We start from the raw sequence: 27,415 nt of genomic DNA, 5'->3' as shown, positions 1-27,415 counted from the left end.
AACATCGGATTCTATAGTGGTAACGCCTAATCACCTCCTTACGTAATGCCCTAAAACATCTAATTCTATAGTGGTGGCACCTAATTACCTCCTTACGTAATGCCCTAAACATCAATTCTATAGTGGTAACTTAATCACCTCCTTACGTAATGCCCAAACATCGAATTCTATAGTGGTAACTTAATCACCTCCTTACGTGAATGCCCGAAACATCGAATTCTATAGTGGTACTTCTTAATCACCTCCTTACGTAATGCCCTAAACATCGAATTCTATAGTGGTAACGCTAATCACCTCCTTACGTAATGCCCTAAACATCGAATTCTATAGTGGTAACCCTAATTACCTCCTTACGAATGCCCTAAACATCGAATTCTATAGTGGTAACTTAATTACCTCCTTACGTAATGCCCGAACATCGAATTCTATAGTGGTAACGCCTAATTACCTCTCCCACGTAATGCCCGCAACATCAATTCTATAGGTAACTAATTTCTAATCACCTCCTTACGTAATGCCCGAAACATCAATTCTATAGTGGTAACGCCTAATTACCTCCCACGTAATGCCCGAAACATCGAATTCTATAGTGGTAACGATTTAATCACCTCCTTACGTGTGCCCTAAACATCTAATTCTATAGTGGTAACGCCTAATCACCTCCTTACGTAATGCCCGAAACATCGAATTCTATAGTGGTAACGCCTAATCACCTCCTTACGTAATGCCCGAAGCATGGAATTCTATAGTGGTAACGCCTAATTACCTCCTTATGTAATGCCCCAAGCATCGAATTCTATAGTGGTAACGCCTAATTACCTCCTTACGTAATGCCCGAAACATGGAATTCTATAGTGGTAACACCTAATCACCTCCTTTACGTGTAATGCCCGCAACATCGAATTCTATAGTGGTAACACCTAATCACCTCCTCCTTACGTAATACCCGAAACATCGAATTCTATAGTGGTAACGCCTAATCACCTCCTTACGTAATTCCCCGAAACATCGAATTCTATAGTGGTCACGCCTAATTACCTCCTTATGTAATGCCCGAAACATGGAATTCTATAGTGGTAACGCCTAATTACCTCCTTACGTAATGCCCGAAACATGGAATTCTATAGTGGTAACGCCTAATTACCTCCTTACGTAATGCCCGCAACATCGAATTCTATAGTGGTAACGCCTAAATACCTCCTTACGTAATGCCCGAAGCATGGAATTCTATAGTGGTCACGCCTAATTACCTCCTTATGTAATGCCCGAAACATCGAATTCTTTAGTGGTAACGCCTAATTACCTCCTTATGTAATGCCCGAAACATGGAATTCTATAGTGGTAACGCCTAATTACCTTCTTATGTAATGCCCGAAACATGGAATTCTATAGTGGAAACGCCTAATTACCTCCTTACGTAATGCCCGAAACATGGAATTCTATAGTGGTAACGCCTAATTACCTCCTTACGTAATGCCCGAAACATGGAATTCTATAGTGGTAACGCCTAATTACCTCCTTACGTAATGCCCGAAACATGGAATTCTATAGTGGTAACGCCTAATTACCTCCTTACGTAATGCCCGAAACATGGAATTCTATAGTGGTAACGCCTAATTACCTCCTTACGTAATGCCCGAAACATCGAATTCATAAAATGTCAATTTTCGACAGTCCGGGCGGACACCAACTCATCACATTAATATATGTCTCCATCACTGGATTGTCTGGTCCCAACTCGATGACTTACAGACCGCCGCCATATAGCGGGGATATTGCTGAGTGCGGCGTTATACACACGACACATAGTAATGTATGCCTTTTCAGTCACGATGTGGCAGAAATATTGACAATGTGACTTTCAATTATAACTCACTCACTCAAAGCGTAGCTTGATACAGGACCATGCACCGTTTCCAGATCTGATTTCCAACTGCAGAAATACATTTTTCCCAAGGAATATGCCCTTTTGTTTCTATTGGCAGTGAACTGCATGTCAACATAGTTCGGATAGAATACAACATTTGGGAGACAATTTGTTGGTCTGGCATGCCTGTCGATCACTGGATAGTCTGATCCAAATTCGATCACTTGCACATAGCCGTCATGTATATGTTTCCGTAAAGTCATCAAGCATTAACAGTGCCTGGGTTGTGTTATGTCACGACAGCGAGATTTAGTGAGAATTGATCCTATCAACCTGTGCTGGTAGAGACAGGGTGTGGTGGAACTCCGTCACAAGTCCCCTAACCTGTCTTGCTGACCTAAACTTTATATGTCTGCTGGACTAAATTCTTTCTATCTCCAGGGGTGGTGGGGTAGCGTTGGCTCGTCACGCCGAAGACCCGAGTTCGATTCCCCACATGTGTGAAGCTCATTTCTGGTGTACCCCGCCGTGATATTGCTGGAATATAGCTAAAACCGGCGTAAAACCATACTCACTCACTCACTTTCTATCTCCAAACTCGATTTGTAGGAATTACACACGTGAGATCTGTTTGACCCCATATTTAATTACACATAACCTAAATTTTAAGTTCAATAGAATTTACTAAATCTACATGAGATTTTGTCATTTATAAGCATGGCATACAAGCGAGTTGCTGGTGTAAGGTTGAAAAGGTGTATTTAAGTTTTTGAAGAGGCTTCACAAATTTCTGTTTCAGGATGTTACTGGAAGATGAAAGGGGACATGCATGAGTATTATTGAAAATATCTGGCTGTCTTTCTTAGTATTATATTCAGACTGCCTGGGTACAAACAGCTAAGCTTCTGTCGTCCTGGGTGCCGTTGTACAAAGCAACCTTAGCACTACGCTAGTTGTAAGTCTATGTTAAGGTATGGGAGTTACGGTCACCTTAGGGCTGAGATCGCTTTGTACAACGACACCCTGATGTGTCTCCCAGTGTGTCGTGTCAGTTTCAACAACGTGAATTTCGTGCTCTACAGTTCCCCCGACACACAGTGAACGAGCAGCCTATGGTGAAGCGGCCTTAGTCAGGTTGTAAAACTTGGACAGACTGTAGTACATCTGTGTGGCTGTGATACAACGTGGCTTGGGTTGTTTTGGTGAATTTGATTGCTGGAGGTAAAGTGGAATTGTACCTTCGGATTCCGCTGGCAGTTTCCTCATTCAACAGGTGGATGGTAGAAACTGACAGTTTCAGAATATAACATCTTTGTTAAATCGTTATCTGATAAACCCGGTCATTGTTCATTGTTACACGTTTATCCAAATAAAATAGATTAAACCCTGTGCACATTCTTAAAACACCTGTGCTGACAGCTGAGTCGACCGCCTCCGTGGTGTAGTGATTAGAGCGTCCGCCCGGAGTGCGGAAGGTCACGGGTTCGATCCCCGACCGCGTCATATCAAAAGACGTTAAAATATGGCACTTGTTGGTCCCTGCCTGGCGCTCGGCATCAATGGGTACAACAAGGACTGGTCGGCTCGGAGTCAGTATAATGTGTCTGAGTGGGGTATTCATGCTTCACTGCGGCATGGTATCTCAGTGGGCTAGCACTATAAAACCAGCTTCAGTCTGGGCTAGTACAAGCAGCCGCACATACACATACACACGTCGTCATATGAGCGAAATATTCTCAAGCACGACTTTAAACCCCATTCCACCACCACCGACAGCTGAGTCAATGTACAATTCTGACAATATATTATGTATGTGACGAGGCATTTGTAATACAGCTGAACGACACCCTGTGTAAACAGTCGAGCCTGAACCAGGCGATCCAGTGATTGTCGTGAGATACGATGACTCGGCATGTGTTTATTATTGATCGTGTCACTATCAAATAGTCATAACACCAGGTGTTCGATGGAATTCGCGCTAAGGTGAGCATATCCTGCCCCTTATATGCAAATTCTTGTGAACTGTTCACCTGAAACAAATCCGGATGGTATTGTTTTACTATTTTGATAAACTGCAGTCAGTCTCTGAATATGTATGTTCATGCAGTTTGAGAGAAATAACACATGAAGTGAGAGTTCACTTGAAATGTAAGTGAGTGAGGGGTGTTAGTTCAGTCCTCAAACGACAACAGTGTAGGGCGTTGTACAGGTGATAGTATTACTTACTGGTAATGAAATATATACTACTGCATAGGTTCTTAAAACTGACATCGAACATCTTGACATATAAACGCCGTTGATACTTTAATTAAGTTTCAGAGATGATGTAATTATTGTGGGAATAACTGTGGGAATAACGAACATTGTTTCTTATCCCTAGCATTTACCGAGACAGAATGCAAGTCTCACACAGCCTTGCCATGCGGCCTGTACAACTATCAGGCCTGGCCCTACGTGGCTGACAGTATCAGTATGTCCCATCATCCTGTGATCACACATTTAAAACCTGTGTAACACAGTATGTATTACCAGAAATATCTTGAAACTGTCCAAATGTGAGTGAACTACATGAATATTACGTTATGCTATTAAATGATGTTGAAACTTCTTGGACCCAGTCAAGTCAGGTTAGGAACAGAGGTCAACATCAACCGCTCGTCACCCCGAAGACCGGGTTTCGATTCGTGCAATGTGTGAAGCCCATTTCTGGTGTTCCCCGCCATGATAGATATGGCTGAAATACTGCTGAAAGACGCAAAAAAACTAAACTCACTTGAGCAAACCATGCTTGTCTAACGATCGAGTGAGTGAGGTGACATCATGTGACTTTATTGAATATCGCATAGAACGCCAGTGCAAAATGTTACCCAGTCTTGACTATCCATAGAATCTAAATTCACGGGATCGATTTTAATGGGGTTGATCACTGAATGTTCTGATCCAGATTCAAGTCGTCATCACAGAGAGGACGGCATTAAACAGCAAAGAAACAAACATGCAAAAGTATCAAAATATGACAATGTAAATATATTTTCAGGCACACCAACCGACTAATGTTTTTGTTTAATACTTGTTTTATGGATAAACTGTGAATATAACTGTAGTCTTTTTTGTGTTCAAGTTAGTTAATCCAAGGCTTGCTGCAGGGTAGGAACTGATCCCATCAAAACAGGGCAGTAGGAAGTAGGCAGCTCAATGGATGGGCTGTCGTGGTACTGTCAATCACTGGATTGTCTGGTCCCGGAGATTATTTTCCTTTCTTTATGGACTTTTGGAATATCGATCAGAGCTGCCAATATTATTTCTTGCTATTTTGGGTTTGCATGATGTATATAAATTTGCAAATACTGTAAACTATTTAGGTGTATTGGCTTCAAAGAAATAAATAAAACACTCTGATTGGTAGCTGGGTATTGCAGGTTTGTCATATATTGGAACCTAGCTCGAATAATTTAATTTATATCACTCTGATATAAGGACATCTGGATTTACAAAATCAAAGTTATTTGTGAAAAACAAAAATAAAGATATGTTCGAATTCATCCGGTAGCCTATATAGTTTGAATACTGCTGAGCGGTGCATCAAACAACAGCAACACGTATGTTCTATATGCGTCATTTTCAGAGAGCTTTCTCAACACACAAATTTCAGAGGAGGAGTATTACTAATAAAGGGGTGGGGGTGGGGGTAGGTGGAAGAGGGGGTCATGTATCGGTATTTATTTCATTTGAAGGATGCTATAGTCCTGGTACCCGTTTTACAACGTAGCGCTACATCTGAACTATCTATAGTGTAACACAGATTTACCAAAGATATAGATAAATCTGAAAACATATATTTATCTACAGGCGTCATTTCCAGAAAGCTTCATAGACTCCAGCAATTTTCAGTGTCAGAGTATTACTGGTAGAGAGAAGGGGTGGTGGAGGTGGTGGACATGCCTCGGTGTTATTACCCTATTTTTCTGGCTTGTGGGCCGGTGGGGTAGCCTAGTGGTTAAAGCGTTCGCTCATGAAGCATATATCGAGACAATTTTATCGGATTTTGACACAAGTCGCACACAGCGCCTAGGCAATAGTGGCACCGCTTAAAATAACATATCTGGTTTGTTAATAAGTGTATTATTTTGATCTTCAGGCTAGTTATAGCATGATGGTTGCTTGAAAAGTTTGCCATAATTGATAACTGTGTTTGTATTATTTCGCACATTTTATGAAGCATGAATCGAGACAATTTTAGTTGACTTTCAAGCAATTCGCACACAACGCCTAGACATTGGTAGTATCACTTAGAAATGTATAACTAGTTAGGGAATCAGTGTACTATTTTCATCTTCCGGATAGGTATAGCATGATGGGTGCGAGACAAGTATGCCCGAATTGATGAGTGTGTTTTTATTATTTCGCACTTTTCATAACGCATGGATTGAGACAACTTGAGCTGAGTTTGAGGCACGTCGCACACAGCGCCTAGGCACTAGTAGTATAGCTTAAAATGACATAACAAGGTACAGAATAAGTGCATAATTGTCATGTTCAGGCGGCTACTTATAGCGTGATGGTTTCTTGAGACGTGTACCGAAATTGGTAACTATCTTTTTTTGTTATTTCGCACATTTCATGAAGCATGAATAGAGACAATTTTATCGGATTTTGAGGTAAGTCATGCCAGCGCCAAGGCAATAGTAGTATAGATTAAAAATCTATAAATTATTAGGTAATAATCGCATTATTTTCATCTTCAGGCCAGTTACAGCAGGATGGTTTCTTGAGATGTGTGCAGAAATTGGTAACTGCGTTTTTATTATTTCGCACATTTCATGAAGTTTGAATGGAGAGAACATTAACTGATTTTGAGGCACGTCGCACACAGCGCCTAGGCACTACTAGTATCGCTTAGAAGACATAACAAGGTACGGAATAAGTGTATTATTTTCATCTTCAGGTTAGTTATAGCATAATGGTTTCTTGAGATGTGTGTCGAAATTGGTAACTGTGCTGTTGTAACTTCGCACATTTATATAACTAGATAGTGAATCAGTGTATTACTTTCATCTTCCGGATAGGTATAGCTTGATGGGTGCGTGGCAAGTATTCCAAAATTGATAACTGTTTTTTTTTTATTTCGCACATTTCATGGTGCATGAATTCAGACAACTTTAGCTGATTTTGTGGCACGTCGCACACAGCGCCTAGACAATAGTAGCATCGCTTAAAATGACATAACAAGGTGCAGAATAAGTGTATAATTTTCATATTCAGGCGAATTATAGCGTAATAGTTTCTTGACTTGTGTTCCGAATTTGGAAACTGTGTTTTTTCTTATTTCGCACATTTCATGGAGCATGAATTGAGACAATTTATTGGATTTTGAGGCACGTCGCACACAGCGCCTAGGCTCTACTAGTATCACTTAAAACGACATTAAAAGGTAGAGAATAAGTGTATTATTGGCAAAATATAACAGCAGGGTGCCCTCACCAATTTCCTTGATGAATAAAACAAACTCATGCATCTAGATTCTGATATTTTTATTAGACACAACTGAATATTATTTTGAATGACAGCAACTTTTATATCTTATGAGAGTTAGCAGTTCCTGGACACAGCAGTGAAGTGGATAAATCACAAGGTAGAGGAGTGTTTCACAGACATTCACATTTAAAGATGTACACTCTGTTTATTGACACAGGGAGACCTTCAATATATACTATCCTTTGGAAATATTTTACAACCCACTCTATACAGTGGGAACTGTTTACACAGCCCTACACTTGTCTGCTAACATTTGTGAAAATATTGTTAACTATGGTGGGTTATTGCCTACTTGCGTTTCCGAATCCTGCAAGATTCCAGATAGAGAAGTGTGTTGAATAAGAGAACCAATCCTGACTAGGGTGATCCTAGTGTTCATTAAAGAGAGCAATGGACTGCATACATAAGGCTCCGAACAGAGTTACAACTGCATCTATTCAGCATGGCATCCGTTGTCAGTATAGGCAAGTGAGTTAAAAGCTTGTCTTGGCAACCAATGTCAGTATAGGTGAAGGTTACAGTAGCTTGTCTTGGCATCTAATGTCAGTATAGGTGAAGGTTACAGTAGCTTGTCTTGGCAACTAATGTCAGTATGGGTGAGGGTTACAGCATCTTGTCTTGGCAACCAATGTCAGTATAGGTGAGGGTTACAGTAGCCTGTCTTGACAACCAATGTCACTATAGGTGAAGGTTACAGTAGCTTGTCTTGGCAACCAATGTCAGTAAAGGTAGGGTTACAGCATCTTCTCTTGGCATCCAATGTCAGTAAAGGTGAGGGTTACTATAGCTTGTCTTGGCAACCAATGACAGTATAGGTGAGGGTTACAGTAGCTTGTCTTGGCAACCAATATCAGTATAGGTGAGGGTTACAGCATTTTGTCTTGGAATCCAATGTCAGTAAAGGTGAGGGTTACAGAAGTCTGTCTTGGCAACAAATGACAGTAGAGGTGAGGGTTACAGTAGCTTGTCTTGGCAACCAATGTCAGTAAAGGTGAGGGTTACTATAGCTTGTCTTGGCATCCAATGTCAGTAGAGGTGAGGGTTACTATAGCTTGTCTTGGCATCCAATGTCAGTAAAGGTGAGGGTTACAGTAGCTTGTCTTGGCACCTAATGTCAATAAAGGTGAGGGTTACAGTAACCTGTCTTGGCAAACAATGTCAGTGTAGGTGAAGGTTACAGTAGCCTGTCTTGGCATCCAATGTCAGTAAAGGTGAGGGTTACAGTAGCCTGTCTTGACAACCTATGTCAGTTTAGGTGAGGGTTACAGTAGCTTGTCTTGGCAACCAATGTCAGTAAAGGTGAGGGTTACAGTAGCCTGTCCTAGCAACCAATGTCAGTATAGGTGAGTGTTATAGTAGCTTGTCCTGGCAACCAATGTCAGTATTGTTGAGGGTTACAATATCTTGTCTTGACAACCAATGTCAGTGTAGGTGAGGGTTACAGTAGCCTGTCTTGACAATCAATGTCAGTATAGGTGAAGGTTACAGTAGCTTGTCTTGGCAACCAATGTCAGTAAAGGTGAGGGTTACAGTATCTTGTCTTGGCACCTAATGTCAATAAAGGTGAGGGTTACAGTAGCCTGTCTTGACAACCTATGTCAGTAAAGGTGAGGCTTACAGTAGCCTGTCTTGGCAACCCAATGTCAGTAAAGGTGAGGGTTACAGTAGCCTGTCTTGACAACCTATGTCAGTAAAGGTGAGGGTTACAGTAGCTTGTCTTGGCAACCAATGTCAGTAAAGGTGAGGGTTACAGTACCCTGTCCTGGCAACCAATGTCAGTATAGGTGAGTGTTATAGTAGCTTGTCCTGGAAACCAATGTCAGTATAGGTGAGTGTTATAGTAGCTTGTCCTGGCAACCAATGTCAGTATTGTTGAGGGTTACAATATCTTGTCTTCACAACCAATGTCAGTGTAGGTGAGGGTTACAGTAGCCTGTCTTGACAATCAATGTCAGTATAGGTGAAGGTTACAGTAGCTTGTCTTGGCAGCCAATGTCAGTAAAGGTGAGGGTTACAGTATCTTGTCTTGGCACCTAATGTCAATAAAGGTGAGGGTTACAGTAGCCTGTCTTGACAACCTATGTCAGTAAAGATGAGGCTTACAGTAGCCTGTCTTGGCAACCCAATGTCAGTAAAGGTGAGGGTTACAGTAGCCTGTCTTGGCAACCAATGTCAGTATAGGTGAGTGTTATAGTAGCTTCTCTTGGCAACCAATGTCAGTATTGTTGAGGGTTACAATATCTTATCTTGACAACCAATGTCAGTGTAGGTGAGGGTTACAGTAGCCTGTCTTGGCAACCAATGTCAGTATAGGTGAGGGTTACAGTGTCTTGTCTTGGCATCCAATGTCAGTATAGGTGAGGGTTACAGTAGTCTGTCTTGGCAACGAATGTCAGTATAGGTGAGGGTTACAGTAGTCTGTCTTGGCATCCAATGTCAGTATAGGTGAGGGTTACAGAAGCTTGTCTTGGCAACCAATGTCAGTATAGGTGAGGGTTACAGTAGCTTGTCTTGGCATCTAATGTCAGTATAGGTGAGGGTTACAGTAGCTTGTCTTGGCAACCAATGTCAGTAGAGGTGAGGGTTACTATAGCTTGTCTTGGCATCCAATGTCAGTATAGGTGAGGGTTACAGTAGCTTGTCTTGGGAACCAATGTCAGTATAGGTGAGGGTTACTATAGCTTGTCTTGGCATCCAATGTCAGTATAGGTGAGGGTTACTATAGCTTGTCTTGGCATCCAATGTCAGTAGAGGTGAGGGTTACTATAGCTTGTCTTGGCAACCAATGTCAGTAGAGGTGAGGGTTACTATAGCTTGTTTTGGCAACCGATGTCAGTAGAGGTGAGGGTTACTATAGCTTGTCTTGGCATCCAATGTCAGTAAAGGTGAGGGTTACAGTAGCTTGTCCTGGCATCCAATGTCAGTATAGGTGAGGGTTACATTAGCTTGTCTTGGCAACCAATGTCAGTATAGGTGAGGGTTACAGTAGCTTGTCTTGGCATCCAATGTCAGTATAGGTGAGAGTTACTGTAGCTTGTCTTGGCAACCAATGTCAGTATAGGTGAGGGTTACAGTAGCTTGTCTTGGCATCCAATGTCAGTATAGGCGCATCTTACAGTAGCTTGTCTTGGCAACCAATGTCAGTATAGATGGGGTTACTATAGCTTGTCTTGGCAACCAATGTCAGTATAGGCGAATCTTACAGTAGCTTGTCTTGGCAGCCAATATCAGTATAGGTGAGTCTTACAGTAGCTTGTCTTGGCAACCAATATCAGTATAGGTGAGGGTTACAGTAGCTTGTCTTGGCATCTAATGTCAGTATAGGTGAGGGTTACAGTAGCTTGTCTTGGCAACCAATGTCAGTAGAGGTGAGTGTTACTATAGCTTGTCTTGGCATCCAATGTCAGTATAGGTGAGGGTTACAGTAGCTTGTCTTGGGAACCAATGTCAGTATAGGCGAGAGTTACTATAGCTTGTCTTGGCATCCAATGTCAGTATAGGTGAGGGTTACTATAGCTTGTCCTGGCATCCAATGTCAGTATAGGTGAGGGTTACAGTAGCTTGTCTTGGCAACCAATGTCAGTATAGGTGAGTGTTACAGTAGCTTGTCTTGGCATCCAATGTCAGTATAGGTGAGAGTTACTGTAGCTTGTCTTGGCAACCAATGTCAGTTTAGGTGAGGGTTACAGTAGCTTGTCTTGGCATCCAATGTCAGTATAGGCGAATCTTACAGTAGCTTGTATTGGCAACCAATGTCAGTATAGATGAGGGTTACTATAGCTTGGCTTGGCAACCAATGTCAGTATAGGCGAATCTTACAGTAGCTTGTCTTGGCAACCAATGTCAGTATAGGTGAGTCTTACAGTAGCTTGTCTTGGGAACCAATGTCAGTATAGGTGAGGGTTACTATAGCTTGTCTTGGCAGCCAATGTCAGTATAGGTGAGGGTTACTATAGCTTGTCTTGGCATCCAATGGCGGTGTACTTAAGTGTGGCCAGTAAGATCACGCACCCACTGCTTTGCCTCGTTCTCCCCACTTGTCGGTGCACACAGACGTCTGAACATCTGCACCACTTGTCGTCTGCTCTCCTCAAACAAGGCTTCACTCCCGCCATGATGTAGCCAGTACTGTTTGGCGTACTCATCCACATACAAGTGACTTTCGTTCAGTAAACGAACCAGCTCGGTGATACTCCTATCGACAACCGGAGCATTATAGCTGTTGTTGCCATAATAATCGTACATGTAAGTGACCACCATGTCAGATATCGCCCCAATGGCTATACCATAGGCCGTTCCGTTGGCATCGATGTATTGTTCCACTTCCGGAATATGTGCAACCATGTGGTACCTGATAGACTGGGTGGTGTTTTCAGGAAGGGGTGCGTAATATGCTTGATAAGCTGCTGTGTGCTCTTTTTTTTCAAGCAGTTGAGCTGCGGTGCTTCTAACCTTAGGAGCAAATCGGTCAATGATTGTCCGAAACATCCTCACTGGTCTTTGGGTCTTTGGGTCTGTTAGATTTTTTGCCCAAATCGTGGATCGGAATCCGAGCAGCAACTGCTTTTGTACCAGCTCTGGCCCTGGCTTTAGTCATGGCATTCACAACAACTTTTTCTGTAGTGCCCTTAAGAGCGAGTTTTTGACCCACTTTGAAGGCGGCAGTCCCAGCGGCATGTTCGGTACCACTTGTGAGAACATCCAGCACAAGACCCAAAGCGGCACTGGCTCCTTTTTACTTCGCAAGGTCATAGTCCCCATGGCAGACGGCTGTTACAGCTTCAACCGTGTTCTTGACTGTACCCACGACCGGGGTAAAGTCTAGCCAATCTGTCCATACACTCATGTTTGCTGTTTCTTGTCTGAAAGAGCGAAAAGGGAGTAATTATTGGAAGAACGTTTAAAGGGCTTCAGTAAATGTGGTTCTACACAGCTTTTAGCAAAAACCTGGAAACGACACGCCAGAGGTCCCATGAAGATCCGGGTTGGAATTTATCTAGTGGTCTAGTTAGTCTAGTGGTGAAGGCGTTCGCTCGTCACGCCGAAGATCCAGGTTTGATACACCACATGAGCCCATTTCTGGCGGGTTAAAACTAAACTCACTCACTTCTATGTAAGCATTGTTAAAATTCAAAATACTGAAACGAAGATTGACTACTAACAACAAAAGCAATGAGAGTACATATCTACCTGATGGCAACTAAAGACATACATTCAGTTGTCCCACAAAGGGAGGTCATAAATCCTTCTCACTAATATGTACACTACCTAAGCCTTTAGGGCCATTCGTTTTTGTTTTGTTTTGGGGGGTTTTCTTCATTTGAATTTAAGATAACGATCATTTTCATGAAATTTCAACTTCGTAAGTATCTAAAAACATAATATGTATCCGAAAAAACGAATGGCCCTAATAGGCTTCCGTACCAATGGGGATATGAGCGAACGCCTACCTTTTCTAGAAACCTCCCACCTGACTTTACGCAAGAAACTTTACCTGCAACTCCGTACACACTATCTTGAGTACTGAGCAGCGAGTGTCAGTGCTATTTGAGTTATAAGTGTTACACTTGTCCTTAACCTCCCCTCCCCCTCCCCCTGTAGTACCCCTGTGGGTTTTATGATCGCCATTCACAACACAATTGTTATTCTCCAGATCACGCATAACTCTCTCAAGGAAATGTTTATCGTCTATTGTACTTTCATAAGAGGTGGGTGTGCTGAGGCTAGATCCGGGTGACACAAGGATTTTCGCGAAACAGGCGAGCATATCGTGATCATTGTGGCCATTTCCAGGGAATGATAAGTGGTGAGGTAAGCATTATATATTACAGTGCTCGAACCTCTCAATGGGCGTTATCCTCCGTTAAGGATGTCTATAACTTACGTCCTTGTTACCCACTCTCAAGTGCGACCCGACAGTGCTATTGTCCTTACCTTTGTTGGGTCGCGTTCTTAACTAAAGTAAGGCCCGAAATCCTTGGGAAATGCTTATTGGCTTCAATATCAATATAGTGAATCTGACACAAGATAAAAGCACATACATGACACATGTGTGACTCTACCTTGGATATTAAAGCTCAGATGAAAAGATGCACTTGAGGGATGACTTCTCAGGAGGAAATTTTGACGTTTTAACAACATTCGTAAATATTCTAAGTACAAACTGTCGTTTTGAAATACAGACTATAAATATTCATAAATCCTCAACAAATTTAATTACAGAAATGATTGTAAAAAGTTTTGTTTTTTTATGAACATCTATATGAGAAAAAGATGGAACTCTTGTAGTAGTTATATCCAAACGAATTACGTAAAAAAGCCTTAAATTAAATCCTATTGATAATCTTGTTCACCCATAGAAGTTTCACTTCGTGTATGAGCATTGAACTGGCAACATGCTACTTGATATCTCAACAGAACAATTAATTTCAAATTTATACCAGTATTTCATACTGGAGAAACAAAGTTTTAGAAAGTTGTAAACACATCAGTTACCTCAGGGGTCGTGTCAAAATCAAAACCAGATAAGAAACAAAAAACTGGATAGTTTTGATAAGGGTCGTCATACGGGGTTCCCTTTTTATCAATTGTATGAACGTAAAATCCCACAGACGTGTGCTAAAATGCAAGATGAGATCAAAGATACAATAAATGTCGTGTGTAATTCCGCTTGAGTCCGCCACCAGCTGTGATACTAACACTTGATATTTTGAGACAGTCCCTGACATGTACTGCCCTTGCATTACAAAACGCTGGTCATGATATTGTGAGTCACGCCGAAGTCTGCCTGCCAGGTGGGTCACAGCATAGTTTGTTTCTTAGAAGTGTTTCTGCCATGGATTTTTCGATAATTTATGAGTAATCGTTATGATTAGGGAATGGTACACCATGATTACTCATATGCCATATTAGGTCGTGGTGGTATGAATGACTATATATGAGTTTTGAATCTGAAATATCAACCATTATCAAAAAATTGCAAAATAACATTTTCCAAGCATTTCTGGCCTTACTTTTTTCAAATACTGCACACTGCTTTTGCGGCTTCTCGGTAAACTTATTTAAAATACAGGGTATCTGATTTAGTGGGAACTGTGTGTCCGGGTATGCTGTACTCCGCTCAGGATACTCTGCTGTTATATGTGTCATGGTTGAGTAAATCATCTTCTTGAAAGTGACTGATGACTGAAGGGGCGGCAGATGGCTGGGTGGCTGGGTGGCTGGATGACTGGGAGGCTGGGTGGCTGGGTGGCTGGGCGGCGGATGGCTGGGTGGCGGGGTGGCCGGGTGGCCGGGTGGCTGGGTGGCTGGGTGCTGTCGCTCAATGCCTTCGCCGGGAGGTGGGGTAGTCTCTAGGTTAATGCGTTCGTCACGCCGAAGTCCCGTGTTCGATTCCCCACATGGCTACAATGTGTAAAGCCCATTTTTGGTGTCCCCCGCCGTAATATTGCTGGAATATAGCTAAATGCCTCATTAAATTAAACGGACGTACTCACAATATCATGACCAATGACCCAATAATAGGTCTGTACATATCCCCAAACCTACCGCCTGATATTGCTGGAATATTGCTAAAAGCGGCGTAAAACCAAACTCACTCACTCAGTGCCTTGGCAGGCACTTGACACATAAACACGCACACGCACACACATTGCGCGCACGCACACATGCACACACACACACACACACGCGCAGTATATTATAACAAGCGCACGGGTGTGTGCATGCATACACACACTAGTGTGAATACGTATCTGGAATGTGTGAGTAATATGTGTTTTGCCTGCAGTCAGAATGATCCAGCGGTATTGGCTACGTGTAACTGATCGATTCTAGGTCTTGTAAACCAATGGTTGATAGAATCAAGTCCACTATCGAGATATGATAACACAATCAACTGGCAGCTCACGTTTGTGCCATGTTACGGGTAAGGCGTAGTGGTGGAGCCCTGCAAAATAGAAAGCTGCATAATACAATCACGCCTAATATGATGGTAAACTGAGCAGGTCTGCCTTCATTCTCTCAACGAATCTTGTACTGAAAGAAACAAGTCCCAAATAGTCCAATCATGACGGGCGGTGGGGTAGCCTAGTGGTTGAAGCGTTCGCTCGTAACACCGAAGACACGGGTTCGATTCCCCAAATGGGTACAATGTGTGAAGACCATTTCTTTTGCTGGAATATTGCTGAAAGCGGCGTAAAATTAAAATCACTCACTCGCTCATGACCCATGTCCCAATAATAGGTCTGTACATGTTCCAAAACCTACAATCTGAACAATTCTTGAAGGGGATATAGGCCATCTTATTGAACCATTTATTAGTTTCGGATGTTGTTACTTATTTTCATTGCCAAAAGGTAAAAAAAAAAATGTTATTGCAGTATATTTATGTCTGCCCTGGACGGGTCTGTACGATATGCAGAGGTGTACTGTTTCCGCCCTGTTTCCACCCATGAATTGTACTCTTCACTGGACACATGTATAAACAAGCCAATCATGACCCATGGGCCCATTAATTATACTGGAATTCAAAGACGTCAATATAGGGCCTGTAGACAGGAGACAGTAATAATGGTCCATTCATACATCATGAGTGAATGAGTTTAGTTTTATGCCCTTTTTAAGCAATATTCCAGCAATATCACGGCGGGCGACACAGCAAATGGGCTTCACACATTGTACTCATGAGGGGAATCGAACCCGGATCCTCAGAGTAACGAGCGAACACTTTAACCACTAGGCTACCCCACCGCACCAAAGAGCAAAGAAGTCATTATAGGCCTATATAAACAGAGGGGTACCCAAAGTCTGTCGTCTGGACTGGTTGGTTGGTTGGTTTTTAACGCCGCACTCAGTAATATTCAACTATATGGCGGATGTGTGAAAATAATCGAGTCTTGACAGTCAGGACCTGACCTCGAGTCAGGCACCTAATCGCCTGCACACAAAATCAACCGTCTAACCCACTCAGCCACCACGGCTTCCATAAAAATGGAAGTCGAACAACTTGTAGTCGAGACCATAGCCACATAAAAATATGGGTTAGAATTGGTCTTCAATAACCCATGCCCGTCGTAAGGCGACTAACGGGGTCGGGTTGTCAGAATTGCTGACTTGGTTGACAAATGTCATATTATCCCAGTTACGCAGATCGATGATCATGCTGTTGATCACTGGGTTGTCTGGTCCAGACTTGATTATTAAAGACCGGCGCCATATAGCTGAGTATGGCGACAGACAACAAACCAATTTGAATATTGCAGCGGAGTCGAGCGTCGCTCTGCTGTTTGCTCTACTTGCCTGATCAGGTCACATTGAAATCTGAGAAGTGTGTCAGCGGTTATGGGCTGCTTGTACACAACCAGTTTAACATCCTAGCTGAAGAAGACCTTCCTGTTTACTCCACATTCGAGCAGATAGCACATCTAGAAATCCTACAGTGTCATATCCTGAGATGTTCCTTCCTCAACCCACTGACTAATCCCCTTGTGCAATGCCCCTATCCAATGAACCCTGCTCTGTGCACCAGTGTATAGCCGCAGTGGCTCATTGTCCTACTTTCACTTTCCGGTAAGGATTGTTACCATTAGTGCTACATTTCTACTTGGGGAATCGTTACTTTTCTTTGTTTGTTGCTGAACGCCGCACACTGTACTATTCCAGCTATATGGCGGCGATCTGTAACAATCCAGAGACTCAGGGGTTCGACTCTGTGATTCGATACAATAGCCCAAAGATCTTACAAACCATTGGTCAGATGGAGTGAGAGTGAACGTATGGAGTATTTATACGTACCTGCCCTGGTGAATAAATACAAGGGCCCACATGCTCCTGATCTGCATAACAATATTGGATTGAAGAACACCAAGCAGTCCAAACTACTTATTTCACAACACAGATCATCATCACTATGCTTTCACAATTTACAGATTTTTATTTTGTAAGAGAAACAATTAAAGTCACACCGAGGATCTATACCTTTGCAGGATATTTTAAGATATTTATACTTAGTTTTGTCCTAATTTTCAATATCACAAATATATCTGCCTCTATGCTGCAACACATCGTACCATATAGGGTATCTGACATAAGAATATTAATTATAATTAGCTATTAATGCACAAAGACTTGTCGACTAATGTTTCATTAATTATTTTATGGATTACATTAGAAGACAAGCCATATCTTTGAAGCTATACATTTTCATTGCATTAAGATGGCATAACATTTGTCCCACCTGCCCTTGTGCACATGGGTGATCTTATACTTTGTACTATTGACCGCCAGATATAAATAGAGGATTCATGTGTCAATCGGTCTCATTTCCTTACAACTTCACTGGCAAAGTTTGATTTTAGCGTTATAATAAGTCGTTTTAATATTTATAAGAAATATTTACTAAAGTGAAGTCGATGGTACCATTCCTTCTGTACCGTGAGCAGGTGTTTATGTATTATTATGAAATAGTTTTGATTCTAGGAGTTCTTGAAAATGGTTCCAGTCACAAACACACGCAAGGGCATGTCAAATGCTAATCAGTTAAAAACACTAAACTATATGGTACAAGCCAAAGCAGGGAAGAATGTTGTCTTTAATGTGTCACACGTGGAATTGTTATCCACGCATCTGAAACTAAACCATCTAATTTTTATAAAAATATATTTTGTAAGCTTGATGAAACAACTTCTGAGCAAGAGCTGTATGGTCATCTTTGACATCTGGGTGAAAAAGGTGTGGCGGTAGGGTAGCCCAGTGGTTAAAGCCCTCGGTCGTCACGCCGAAGGCCCGAGTTCGATTCTCCACATGGTACAGTGTTTATAGCCCATTTCTAAGTGAGTGAGTGAGTTTAGTTTTAAGCCGCATTCAGCAATAGTCCAGGTATATGGCGGCGGTCTGTAAATAATCGAGTCTGGACCAGACAATCCTGTGATCAACAGCATGAGCATTGATCTGCGCAACTGGTAACCGATGACATGTGTCAACCAAGTCAGCGAGCCTGACCACCCGATCCCGTTAGTCGCCTCTTACGACAAGCATAGTCGCCTTTTATGGCAAGCATGGGTTGCTGAAGACCTATTCTACCCCGGATCTTCACGGGTCCCCATTTCTGATGTTCCCCGGCGTATTGTTGCTGGAATATTGCTCAAGGCGGCGTAAAACCATACTCACTCACTCACCCGACCAAATCAGCGTGCCTAACTACTTGACCCTGGTCTTCAGATACCCATGCTAACGGGATCGGGTGGTCAGGCTCCAAGTGACCACCCTATTGACAGCATATATACACTGGTATGAAGAGAGTTAGAGATAATGAAACGCGTGAAGATCCGGGTTAGAAGTGGTTTTCAGAAACCCATGCTTGTCGTAAGAAGCGACCAACAGGATCGGGGGCTCTCAATCGTATCCCAATTGCGTAGATCGATGCTCATGTTGTTCATCACTAGTTTGTCTGGTCCAGACTCGATTGTTTACAGACTGATTTATTTTGATATCAATAAGACTCTCCTTATGTGTATCACCCGAGAAGATCCGGGTTAGAATCGATCTTCAGTAACCCATGCTTGTCGTAAGAGGCGACTTACGGGATCGGGTGGTTGGTTGACATCGGTTCCCAATTGCGCTGGAATATTGCTGAGTGCGGCGTAAAAACTATCACTCTATCACTACATAGTCGACTGTAATATGATACTCTCCATGCAAAGATGTAGGACAATGGCAGACATTTACAAGGAAGGAAATTAATTTCTGTGACTCGATGCGACTTAATGATTGACAGGTAAACGCGGATGTATGAACAGAGATGGCGTGGGCAGTATCGGTTAAATAAATCAGTCTGAGACTTGACATTTTATCAGTCGCGGGACCTTTTGTTGAGAGCAGCAGACACGTAAGTGTTTAGAGTTTTCGATGTCTAATATGTCAGGTCACTGAATTACTCAATTGTTACATGTAAACATGTGCCCCCACTTTGTTTATATTTGCCATATTTGAGGGGGTGCATTATTTGTGGCATAAGCGGGTCTCCTTTCTTCGCTCATCTGAAAAACGGTTCTATGTTTGTTCGTGTTTTTGTTTGTTTGTTGTTTAACGCCACACACATCACTAGAAGAGAGTCGTGACGTGGTCCTAGTCTAGACTGTATAGTAAGTGAGTGAGTGAGTGAGTTAGGTTTTACGCAGCTTTAGCAATATTTAGCTTTTAGCAGATGAAGAGAATACCTGTAAACATTATCATTATACATATGATTATCACAGTATAAATCATATCACATAGAATCACAGATTCATTAAAAGCGAAAAGAAAGGAAAGGGAGACAACTGAGACACATGTTTCACACTATCACATTTAACAATAATAATACTTACATTGATTGACTAACAGTGAGTGAGTGAGTTGGGTTTTACGCCGTTGTTTTGCAATATTCCAGCAATATCACGGCGGGAGACACCAGAAATGGCCTTTACACATTGTACCCATGTGGGGAATCGAACCGGATCTTCGGCGTATTGAGCGAACGCTTTAAGCACTAGGTTACCTCACCGTCCCTCTACCTCACCGTCCCTCTACTATAGCTATACACTGACGATCTATAAATAATTGAGTCTGTACCAGATAATCCGGTGATCAACAGCACGAGCATCGATCGACGCAATTAGGATACTTCGATTGACAGCATGTATCTAACGTGTAGTAAATAATTAAATATCACAATGCATAAAATGGAAACAAGTATTTTTTCAGGTGACAGGGTTTTGAATATGTAAAAGATGGTACAACAATAACAGTAGCATGTTATGAATAGCATTGTAATATGATGAACTGACCTTTAAATAAGAGCGACCAATGAAGGTCCGGGTTAGGACTGTTCTTCAGTAGTGAGTGAGTATAGTTTTATGCCGCTTTTAGCAATATTACAGCAATATCACGGCGGGGGACACCAGAAATGGGCTTTACACATTGTACCCATGTGGGGAATCTAACCCGGGTCTTTAGCGTGACGGGAGGACAGGTTCGGGTGGCCAGGCTCGCTGCCTTGGTTGACTCATGCCATCGTATCCCAATTGCGTAGATCGATGCTCATGCTGTTGATCCCTGGATTGTCTGGCATCGACTCGATTATTTACAGACCGGTGCCATATAGCTGGAATATTGCTGATTGCAGCGCAAAACTAAACTCCCTCCCTCACTGGAAGGAGAGCAGCTCATTGACATGTAACGCTCTTCATAGGTTTTCATAGGTTTCCAAAAATTCCAATCTCAACTTTTTTACGGCCCCAACATAATATGAGTGAGTGAGTGGTTATAATGAGTTTCAGTCGCTGGTTGGGTGAGTGAGTTTAACAAACTTTTCAATCGACCATACTTTTGGCCGCGATTTCTTATCAAAATTATTTCTATTTCGATGTTTCTATTTATTTGAACACTATTCTGAGGAAGAACAGGGTGTAAGGCAGTTATCACTTTGGTGAAACCCACGAGCACTGGAATGGCACTGTCAACATATCGAAACATACACACCTGGCAATGACGTCCTACTGGCAAACTAGGATAAGTTTAGCACCAACCTGACTGCCGCCCACTGGTGCTTGCCATTGCGAGCGATGGGGCCCCAGGTTGTCCACGATCAAGTGTAATGCGATGGGTGAAGCGCGTGGCCTGTCTCAGCGAACTCCGAGTTCGACAGTGGCAGGTGCTATCTTTTAATAGTGCCTGTAGATGTACATTCTTTCTCCATGTACTTAGTAACATTGTATGCCACTTCTCGGGTCTGAGAATGTATTATCTGACAGTGCTTACCTAACTTTGACATATTCAATTCTCTCGAAATATATATCTATACCTCCGAATATTATCGACTTGCTACACCGACCACGTGAGAGTCTTATGAGCAAGGCGTGTGCAGCTACGCACGGAATCAATTTCATCGCCATTTACTGCACGAACACTAGCCTACATCTGCTCTACCTTTCACAAACCAAATGGGTTTGCTCATTGCCGTGCACCGCCTACTTCCCGTAATAAACGTGTTCTCTGCGCCGGTCCAACTTATCCTTGTTTGCCAGTAGACGTGTTTAAAGGGTGTGAAGGCTGCGTTCTGGCTATGATGAGGCGGTGGGGTAGCAAAGTGGTTAAAGCGTTCGCTCGTCACGTCGAAGACCCGGGTTCGATTCCCCACACGGGTACAGCGTGTAAAGCCCTGGCGTCCCCCCGCTGTGATATTGCTCGGAAATTGCTAAAAGCGGGTTAAAACGTAGCTCACTCACTCAGTCTGGCCATGACATGAATGTTTTGCCGTTGGGTGAAACGGGTCAGAAACCTAGCAATATGAGCACGTCCATTATTATCTTGAAAAATAAAACGTTGCCCAAAACGTTGCTGGCATTACGAGTGGTGAATTGATGATATATCGATAATAATGACTGTGATGTCATCGTATCCCAACTGCGTATATTGATGCTCATGCTGTTGATTACTGGATTGTCCGGTCCAGATTCGATTATTTACAGACCGCCGCCATATATTTGGAATATGGCTTAAACAACAAAGAAACGTTAAGAGTCGGAAGGAAGCCTAGTCATTTAGACGTTTCCCCTGTGAGGGGAATTCCCAGCTTCGTAGGTGTCTACTCAGAAGAAGTTGCTCGGGTATTGCTACAAGAGGTCTTAAAAAACATATTCACTCAATCACATTTAACTGGAATGTATTTATTACCCATTTGATCTTTAGTAACCCATGCTTGTCGGAAGAGGCGACTAACGGAATCTGGTGGTCAGACTCGCTGACTTGGTTGACACATGTCACGATAACAATGACTGTAATGTCATCATATCAAAATTGTGTAGATCGATGTTCATGATGTTGATCACTGGATTGTCTGGTCCAGACTCGATAATTTACAGACAGCTGTATAGCTCGAATATTGCTGAGTGCGGCATGAACTTAACTCACTCACTCACCCATCCAATGTTTTCTTGCTTTTTTCAGACAAGCTACAACAAACATGAGCGTATGGACAGATTGGCTGGACATCTTCCCAGTCGTGGGTACACTCCAGAACACGGTTGAAGCTATATCAGCCATCTGTCATGGCGCCTATGACCTTGCAAAGGAAAATGGAGCCGATGCAGCTCTGAGCCTTGTGCTGGATGTCCTCACATATGGGACAGCAGGTGCCCCGGATTCTGCACACCTTAAAGTTGCTGAAAAAGTCGTAATGAAGGGTATTGGGCCCAAAGAAGTCATGAATGCCATGAAAGGAAAAGGTGGAAAATCCGGGAAAGGAGGAGCTACAAAATCCATGAAAGGAGCTGGTACAAAACCTGCTGCTACTCAGATTAACATCAAAGAATTGACCAACAAATCCAAAAAGCCATCAGACCCAAAGACCAGTAAAGGGGAACAGAAGAAGCCATCGCATCGTGGCGAACATGTCATCAACAACAACGTGCTGAAGGTGTTTCGGACAATCATTGACCGATTTGCTGCTAGGATTGGAAGCACTGCAGCTCAACTGCTTGAAAATAAAGAACACACAGCAGCTTATAAAGCATATCACACGCCTCTTCCTGCAGCCACCACCCAGTCAATCGGCCACCAGATGGTTGCTCATATTCGAGAAGAAGACCAATACATTGATGCCAACGCAACTACCTATGGTATAGCCATTGGGGAGATATCTGACATGGTGGTCACTTATATGTACGACTATTACTCCAACAACTTTTACTCCGGTCCTGCCGTTGATAGGAGCATCATCGATCTGATTCGTTTACTGAACAACGGCCAGTTGTATGTGGACGAGTACGCCAAACAGTACTGGCTTCAACAGGGCGGGAACGTGAACAAGTTTGAAGAGTGCAGGCAAGAAGTCGTGCAGATGTTTAGATGTCTGTGTGCACCGACAAGCGGGGAAAACGAGGCGAAGCAGTGGGTGCGTGATCTTACTGGTCACATTTAACAGTTACATTGATGTTATCACCAGCTAAACAGGTTTCTTCTAACCAAAGATTCCACGTCAGATACTGATACTGGAAAAAGCTCAACTCAACAGACTTTAGTTGTCATGTCGTGGGGAGAGCACACCTAACTCTATACTGAACTTTGAGGATATCTCAACTATGCTGACCTCTGATGCCATGTTACTTTTACTAACGTCTTTAAATCTACCCAGATCTGCTCAGTCTAAAGGACATTTTAAGATTCTAAGTGTACAGGCTTTGATGCCAAGTCAAGTTACTATGAAACACCTATCTATGCAGACATTTCACACCATGATACCATACTATTCAACTCTTGACTGTACTCACATAGGATGCCGTTATACTTTACCACGAAGCAAATATTTTCGCAGACATTTCACACCAACACACCACACTATACGACACTTGACTGTACTGACATTGGATGCCAAGGCATGGCGTTGTAACATCATTCATTATGCAGACATATCACACCAACACACCACACTATACGACACTTGACTGTACTGACATTGGATGCCAAGGCATGGCGTTGTAACATCATTCATTATGCAGACATATCACACCAACACACCACACTATACGACACTTGACTGTACTGACATTGGATGCCAAGGCATGGCGTTGTAACATCATTCATTATGCAGACATATCACACCAACACACCACACTATACGACACTTGACTGTACTGACATTGGATGCCAAGGCATGGCGTTGTAACATCATTAATTATGCAGACATTTCACACCAACACACCACACTATACGACACTTGACTGTACTGACATTGGATGCCAAGGCATGGCGTTGTAACATCATTAATTATGCAGACATTTCACACCAACACCCCTCACTATACGACACTTGACTGTACTGACATTGGATGCCAAGGCATGGCGTTGTAACATCATTAATTATGCAGACATTTCACACCAACACACCACACTATACGACACTTGACTGCGCTGACACTGGATGCCAAGGCATGGCGTTGTAACATCATTGGTTATGCAGACATTTCACACCAACACACCACACTATACGACACTTGACTGCGCTGACATTGGATGCCAAGGCATGGTGTTGTAACATCATTAATTATGCAGACATTTCACACCAACACACCACACTATACGACACTTGACTGTACTGACATTGGATGCCAAGGCATGGCGTTGTAACATCATTGGTTATGCAGACATTTCACACCAACACACCACACTATACGACACTTGACTGCGCTGACATTGGATGCCAAGGCATGGCGTTGTAACATCATTAATTATGCAAACATTAGATGTAAATAAGGGACCCCGGTACATCCAGACATGACCCTTCGATGCCGTGCTCAACCGACACAATCGAGCAATATGCAAAGGCTCGAGGACTTGAAAATAAAACGTGGCCTGAATATGACCCTATGTACTGACGACTGAACGCCCTGTGGGCAGAAATTCTGAGACCATAACACTTGTGCCATAACATAAAACAACGGGTTTGGGGATTAGTCAAATGTTGAAACATGTTATCGATGACAACCTTTAATGGACACTACTTGCTTAGATAGATGTTTTCTTAATCAACGCCCACGTCAGTCTTGAAGCTTGAAGGCGCCTGAAACAGCTGTAGGTATATTGCCTCATTATGCTGCAATTAGGCGGACCAGGTCCATGCGGAAATGGTTTTAAATAGCGTGAGGTGAGGTGGGGTGAGGTGAGGTGAGGTGAGGTGAGGTGAGTGAGGTGAAATTGGGTTTAACGTCGTGCTTGTGAATATTTCGCTCATATGACGACGTGCATGCGTGTGTATGTGTATGTGTGACTGCTTGTACTAGCCCAGACTTAAGCTGGTGTATATTGCTGGTGTATATTGCTAATGCTAGCCCACTGAGATACCATGCCGCAGTGAAGCATGAATACCCCACTCAGACACAGTATACTGACTCCGAGCCAACCAGTCCTTCTTGTACCCATTAATGCCGAGCGCCAGACAGGACCAACAAGTACAATATTTTAACGACTTTTGGTATGACGCGGTCGGGGATCGAACCTGCGACCTTCCGCTCTCCGGGCGGGCGCTCTAACCACTACACCATGCAGGCGGTCAAATAGTATAAGAATATTGTAGGTATGTGCGGTGTTGCTTTTACAGGACGGCCTGTTTCCACCTGACTGAGTAGGTTTGAAAATACCCTATTATGGAACATTGGATTTTTGCCCTCATCACTGCTGTATGATATAATAATATGCAGTGGCATTTGTATGTGCTAATGTGATAAAAATAAATCGTGAATTATGAGAGTTTGTTGTATCTCATCATGGAGAGTAGTATGTGGTGGTATTGGCTTGGGGGTGCTGTTCAGTTTGACGCTTCTGAAGCCAGGAGCATGAGCCGAGACGATCCGGGGTAGAACTGATCTTCAGTAACCCATGCTTGTCGTAAGAGAAATAATTGTTCTCAGTTATACCTTTCAAAATACCTGTCATGTTCAGGCAAATACTGGCTTAATAGTGACAAGACCGGCATTATCATAGTGGTAGCGAACCAATACTAAGCTCCGTTCCACAAAACGATGTTGGTTCAAACATATATTCATAGAACCAAATAAGAGAACACATGACAGTACAAGTGTTCCTTTATTTTCCAGATTTTTAGGCACAGTGCAATACATAACTTGTGAAGAAACCTGGAAAAATAAAGGAACACTTGTACTTTCATGTGTTCCCTTATTTGTTTCCATGAGTATATTTATTCACAAAGTGAAAAGGAACGGGGCCATGTTCTTACAACTCAGAAAAACCCTCTTTAAGAATATTTACTACAACAAATTGCATCACAAGCCACTATCAGACATAGACTGACTGACTGAGTTTAGTTTAACGCCGCTTTTAGCAATATTCCAGCAATATCACGGCGGGGGACACCAGAAATGGGCTTAACACATTGTGCCCATGTGGGGAATCGAACCCACGCCTTCGGCGTGACGAGCCAACGCTTTAACCACTAGGCTACCCCACCGCTCCCTCAGACATAGACCCAAAGGAAGATTGACAGTTAAGGGAAATATTAAGATACCAAAGGAACAGAGAAGGAAAACTGCTGGAATCTTAGCTCTACGATGATAACAGTAAGTCAATCCTAAAGCATTTGAGTTATTTGGGTAATATATACTACCCATCAAAAGTTTAGACTCACTAGTGTAAATGAAGCCACTTACTTCAGTCAACTGTTCTAAACTAGGTTTTGCAAAATATTCCATACTATTTAAAGGTACTGTTTACACATGAACTGATGTCTTGTAAAACAAATTTGTAACGTTGAAAAGATTATTGTCATGAGTTCAATTAATGGTGAAACTCGAACTCAGTGAAAATTGGCGAATTCTTAACAAACTCAACACCAAAACGCAGCTGTTCAAATGCACGATATTTGCACATGCTTTTCAGCAATTTGATGTATTGATCCTCGTGCAACCCATATGCATAAGGTTTGCAGTTGGTTCCCCAACGTTGTAGAGAAACCACATATATATATATATATATATATATACGCACAAAATGTCCAAAGTAGTACAGGTGTTCAGTCATAAATATTGCATAGATAAATAAAAACAGAATGCCTTTTTCTCCAACATGTTTCGTTCTTTACTCTTCAGGGAGATTGTAGCGGTTATATATATATATATATATATATATATATATATATATATATATATATATATATATATATATATATATATATATATATATATATATACTAAATCAATATGTATATATATATATACATAACATATAGTGAGTTCTTTAAGTGAGTCTAGACTTTTGATGGGTAATATACCATTACTGACACTGTGTACCAGTGCAGCACTGATGGCATGGTAGAGCTGAGTACTGCTTGTTTGTTGGTAGTTTACCACCACATTCAGCAATACATCCGCTTAACGGTTGTTGTCTTTAACAAATCGAAAATATGGAACTGACAATCAAGTGATTAACGATTTAAAGCATCGATCTTCGCGCAATTGAAATACGT

General features: G+C 42.3%; 1 protein-coding gene and 2 long non-coding RNA genes across 3 annotated transcripts; 2 read left to right on the top strand and 1 right to left on the bottom strand.

Annotated features, from left to right (window-relative positions):
* Window positions 1–8,458: 8,458 nt before the first annotated feature.
* Window positions 8,459–8,982, top strand: LOC124261700. The gene is made up of 3 exons (XR_006894400.1): window positions 8,459–8,531; window positions 8,576–8,619; window positions 8,884–8,982. It is a non-coding gene; the product is annotated as an uncharacterized LOC124261700 (long non-coding RNA).
* A 2,905-nt stretch (window positions 8,983–11,887) lies between these two features.
* LOC124261697 lies at window positions 11,888–12,974 on the bottom strand. Its single transcript, XR_006894396.1, has 2 exons — window positions 12,853–12,974; window positions 11,888–12,264 (listed from the first exon to the last, which is right to left on the bottom strand). It is a non-coding gene; the product is annotated as an uncharacterized LOC124261697 (long non-coding RNA).
* A 6,298-nt stretch (window positions 12,975–19,272) lies between these two features.
* On the top strand, window positions 19,273–25,679 carry LOC124261686. The gene is made up of 2 exons (XM_046696034.1): window positions 19,273–19,289; window positions 22,388–25,679. The coding sequence occupies exon 2, from the start codon at window positions 22,404–22,406 to the stop codon at window positions 23,358–23,360; it is 957 nt and encodes a 318-aa protein (XP_046551990.1). The 5' UTR covers window positions 19,273–19,289; window positions 22,388–22,403; the 3' UTR covers window positions 23,361–25,679.
* Window positions 25,680–27,415: the final 1,736 nt, after the last annotated feature.

The sequence above is a fragment of the Haliotis rubra genome, unplaced genomic scaffold (genome assembly GCF_003918875.1).
Source record: "Haliotis rubra isolate DU_JTF1 unplaced genomic scaffold, ASM391887v1 Scf804, whole genome shotgun sequence".
NCBI classification, from domain to species: Eukaryota; Metazoa; Mollusca; class Gastropoda; order Lepetellida; family Haliotidae; genus Haliotis; species Haliotis rubra.
This window is presented reverse-complemented; position numbering and strand designations above follow the sequence as displayed.

Coding starts and splice junctions, on each gene's coding strand:
- LOC124261686 (XM_046696034.1), top strand. CDS start 22,404: ATGAGCGTATGGACAGATTGGCTGGACATCTTCCCAGTCGTGGGTACA.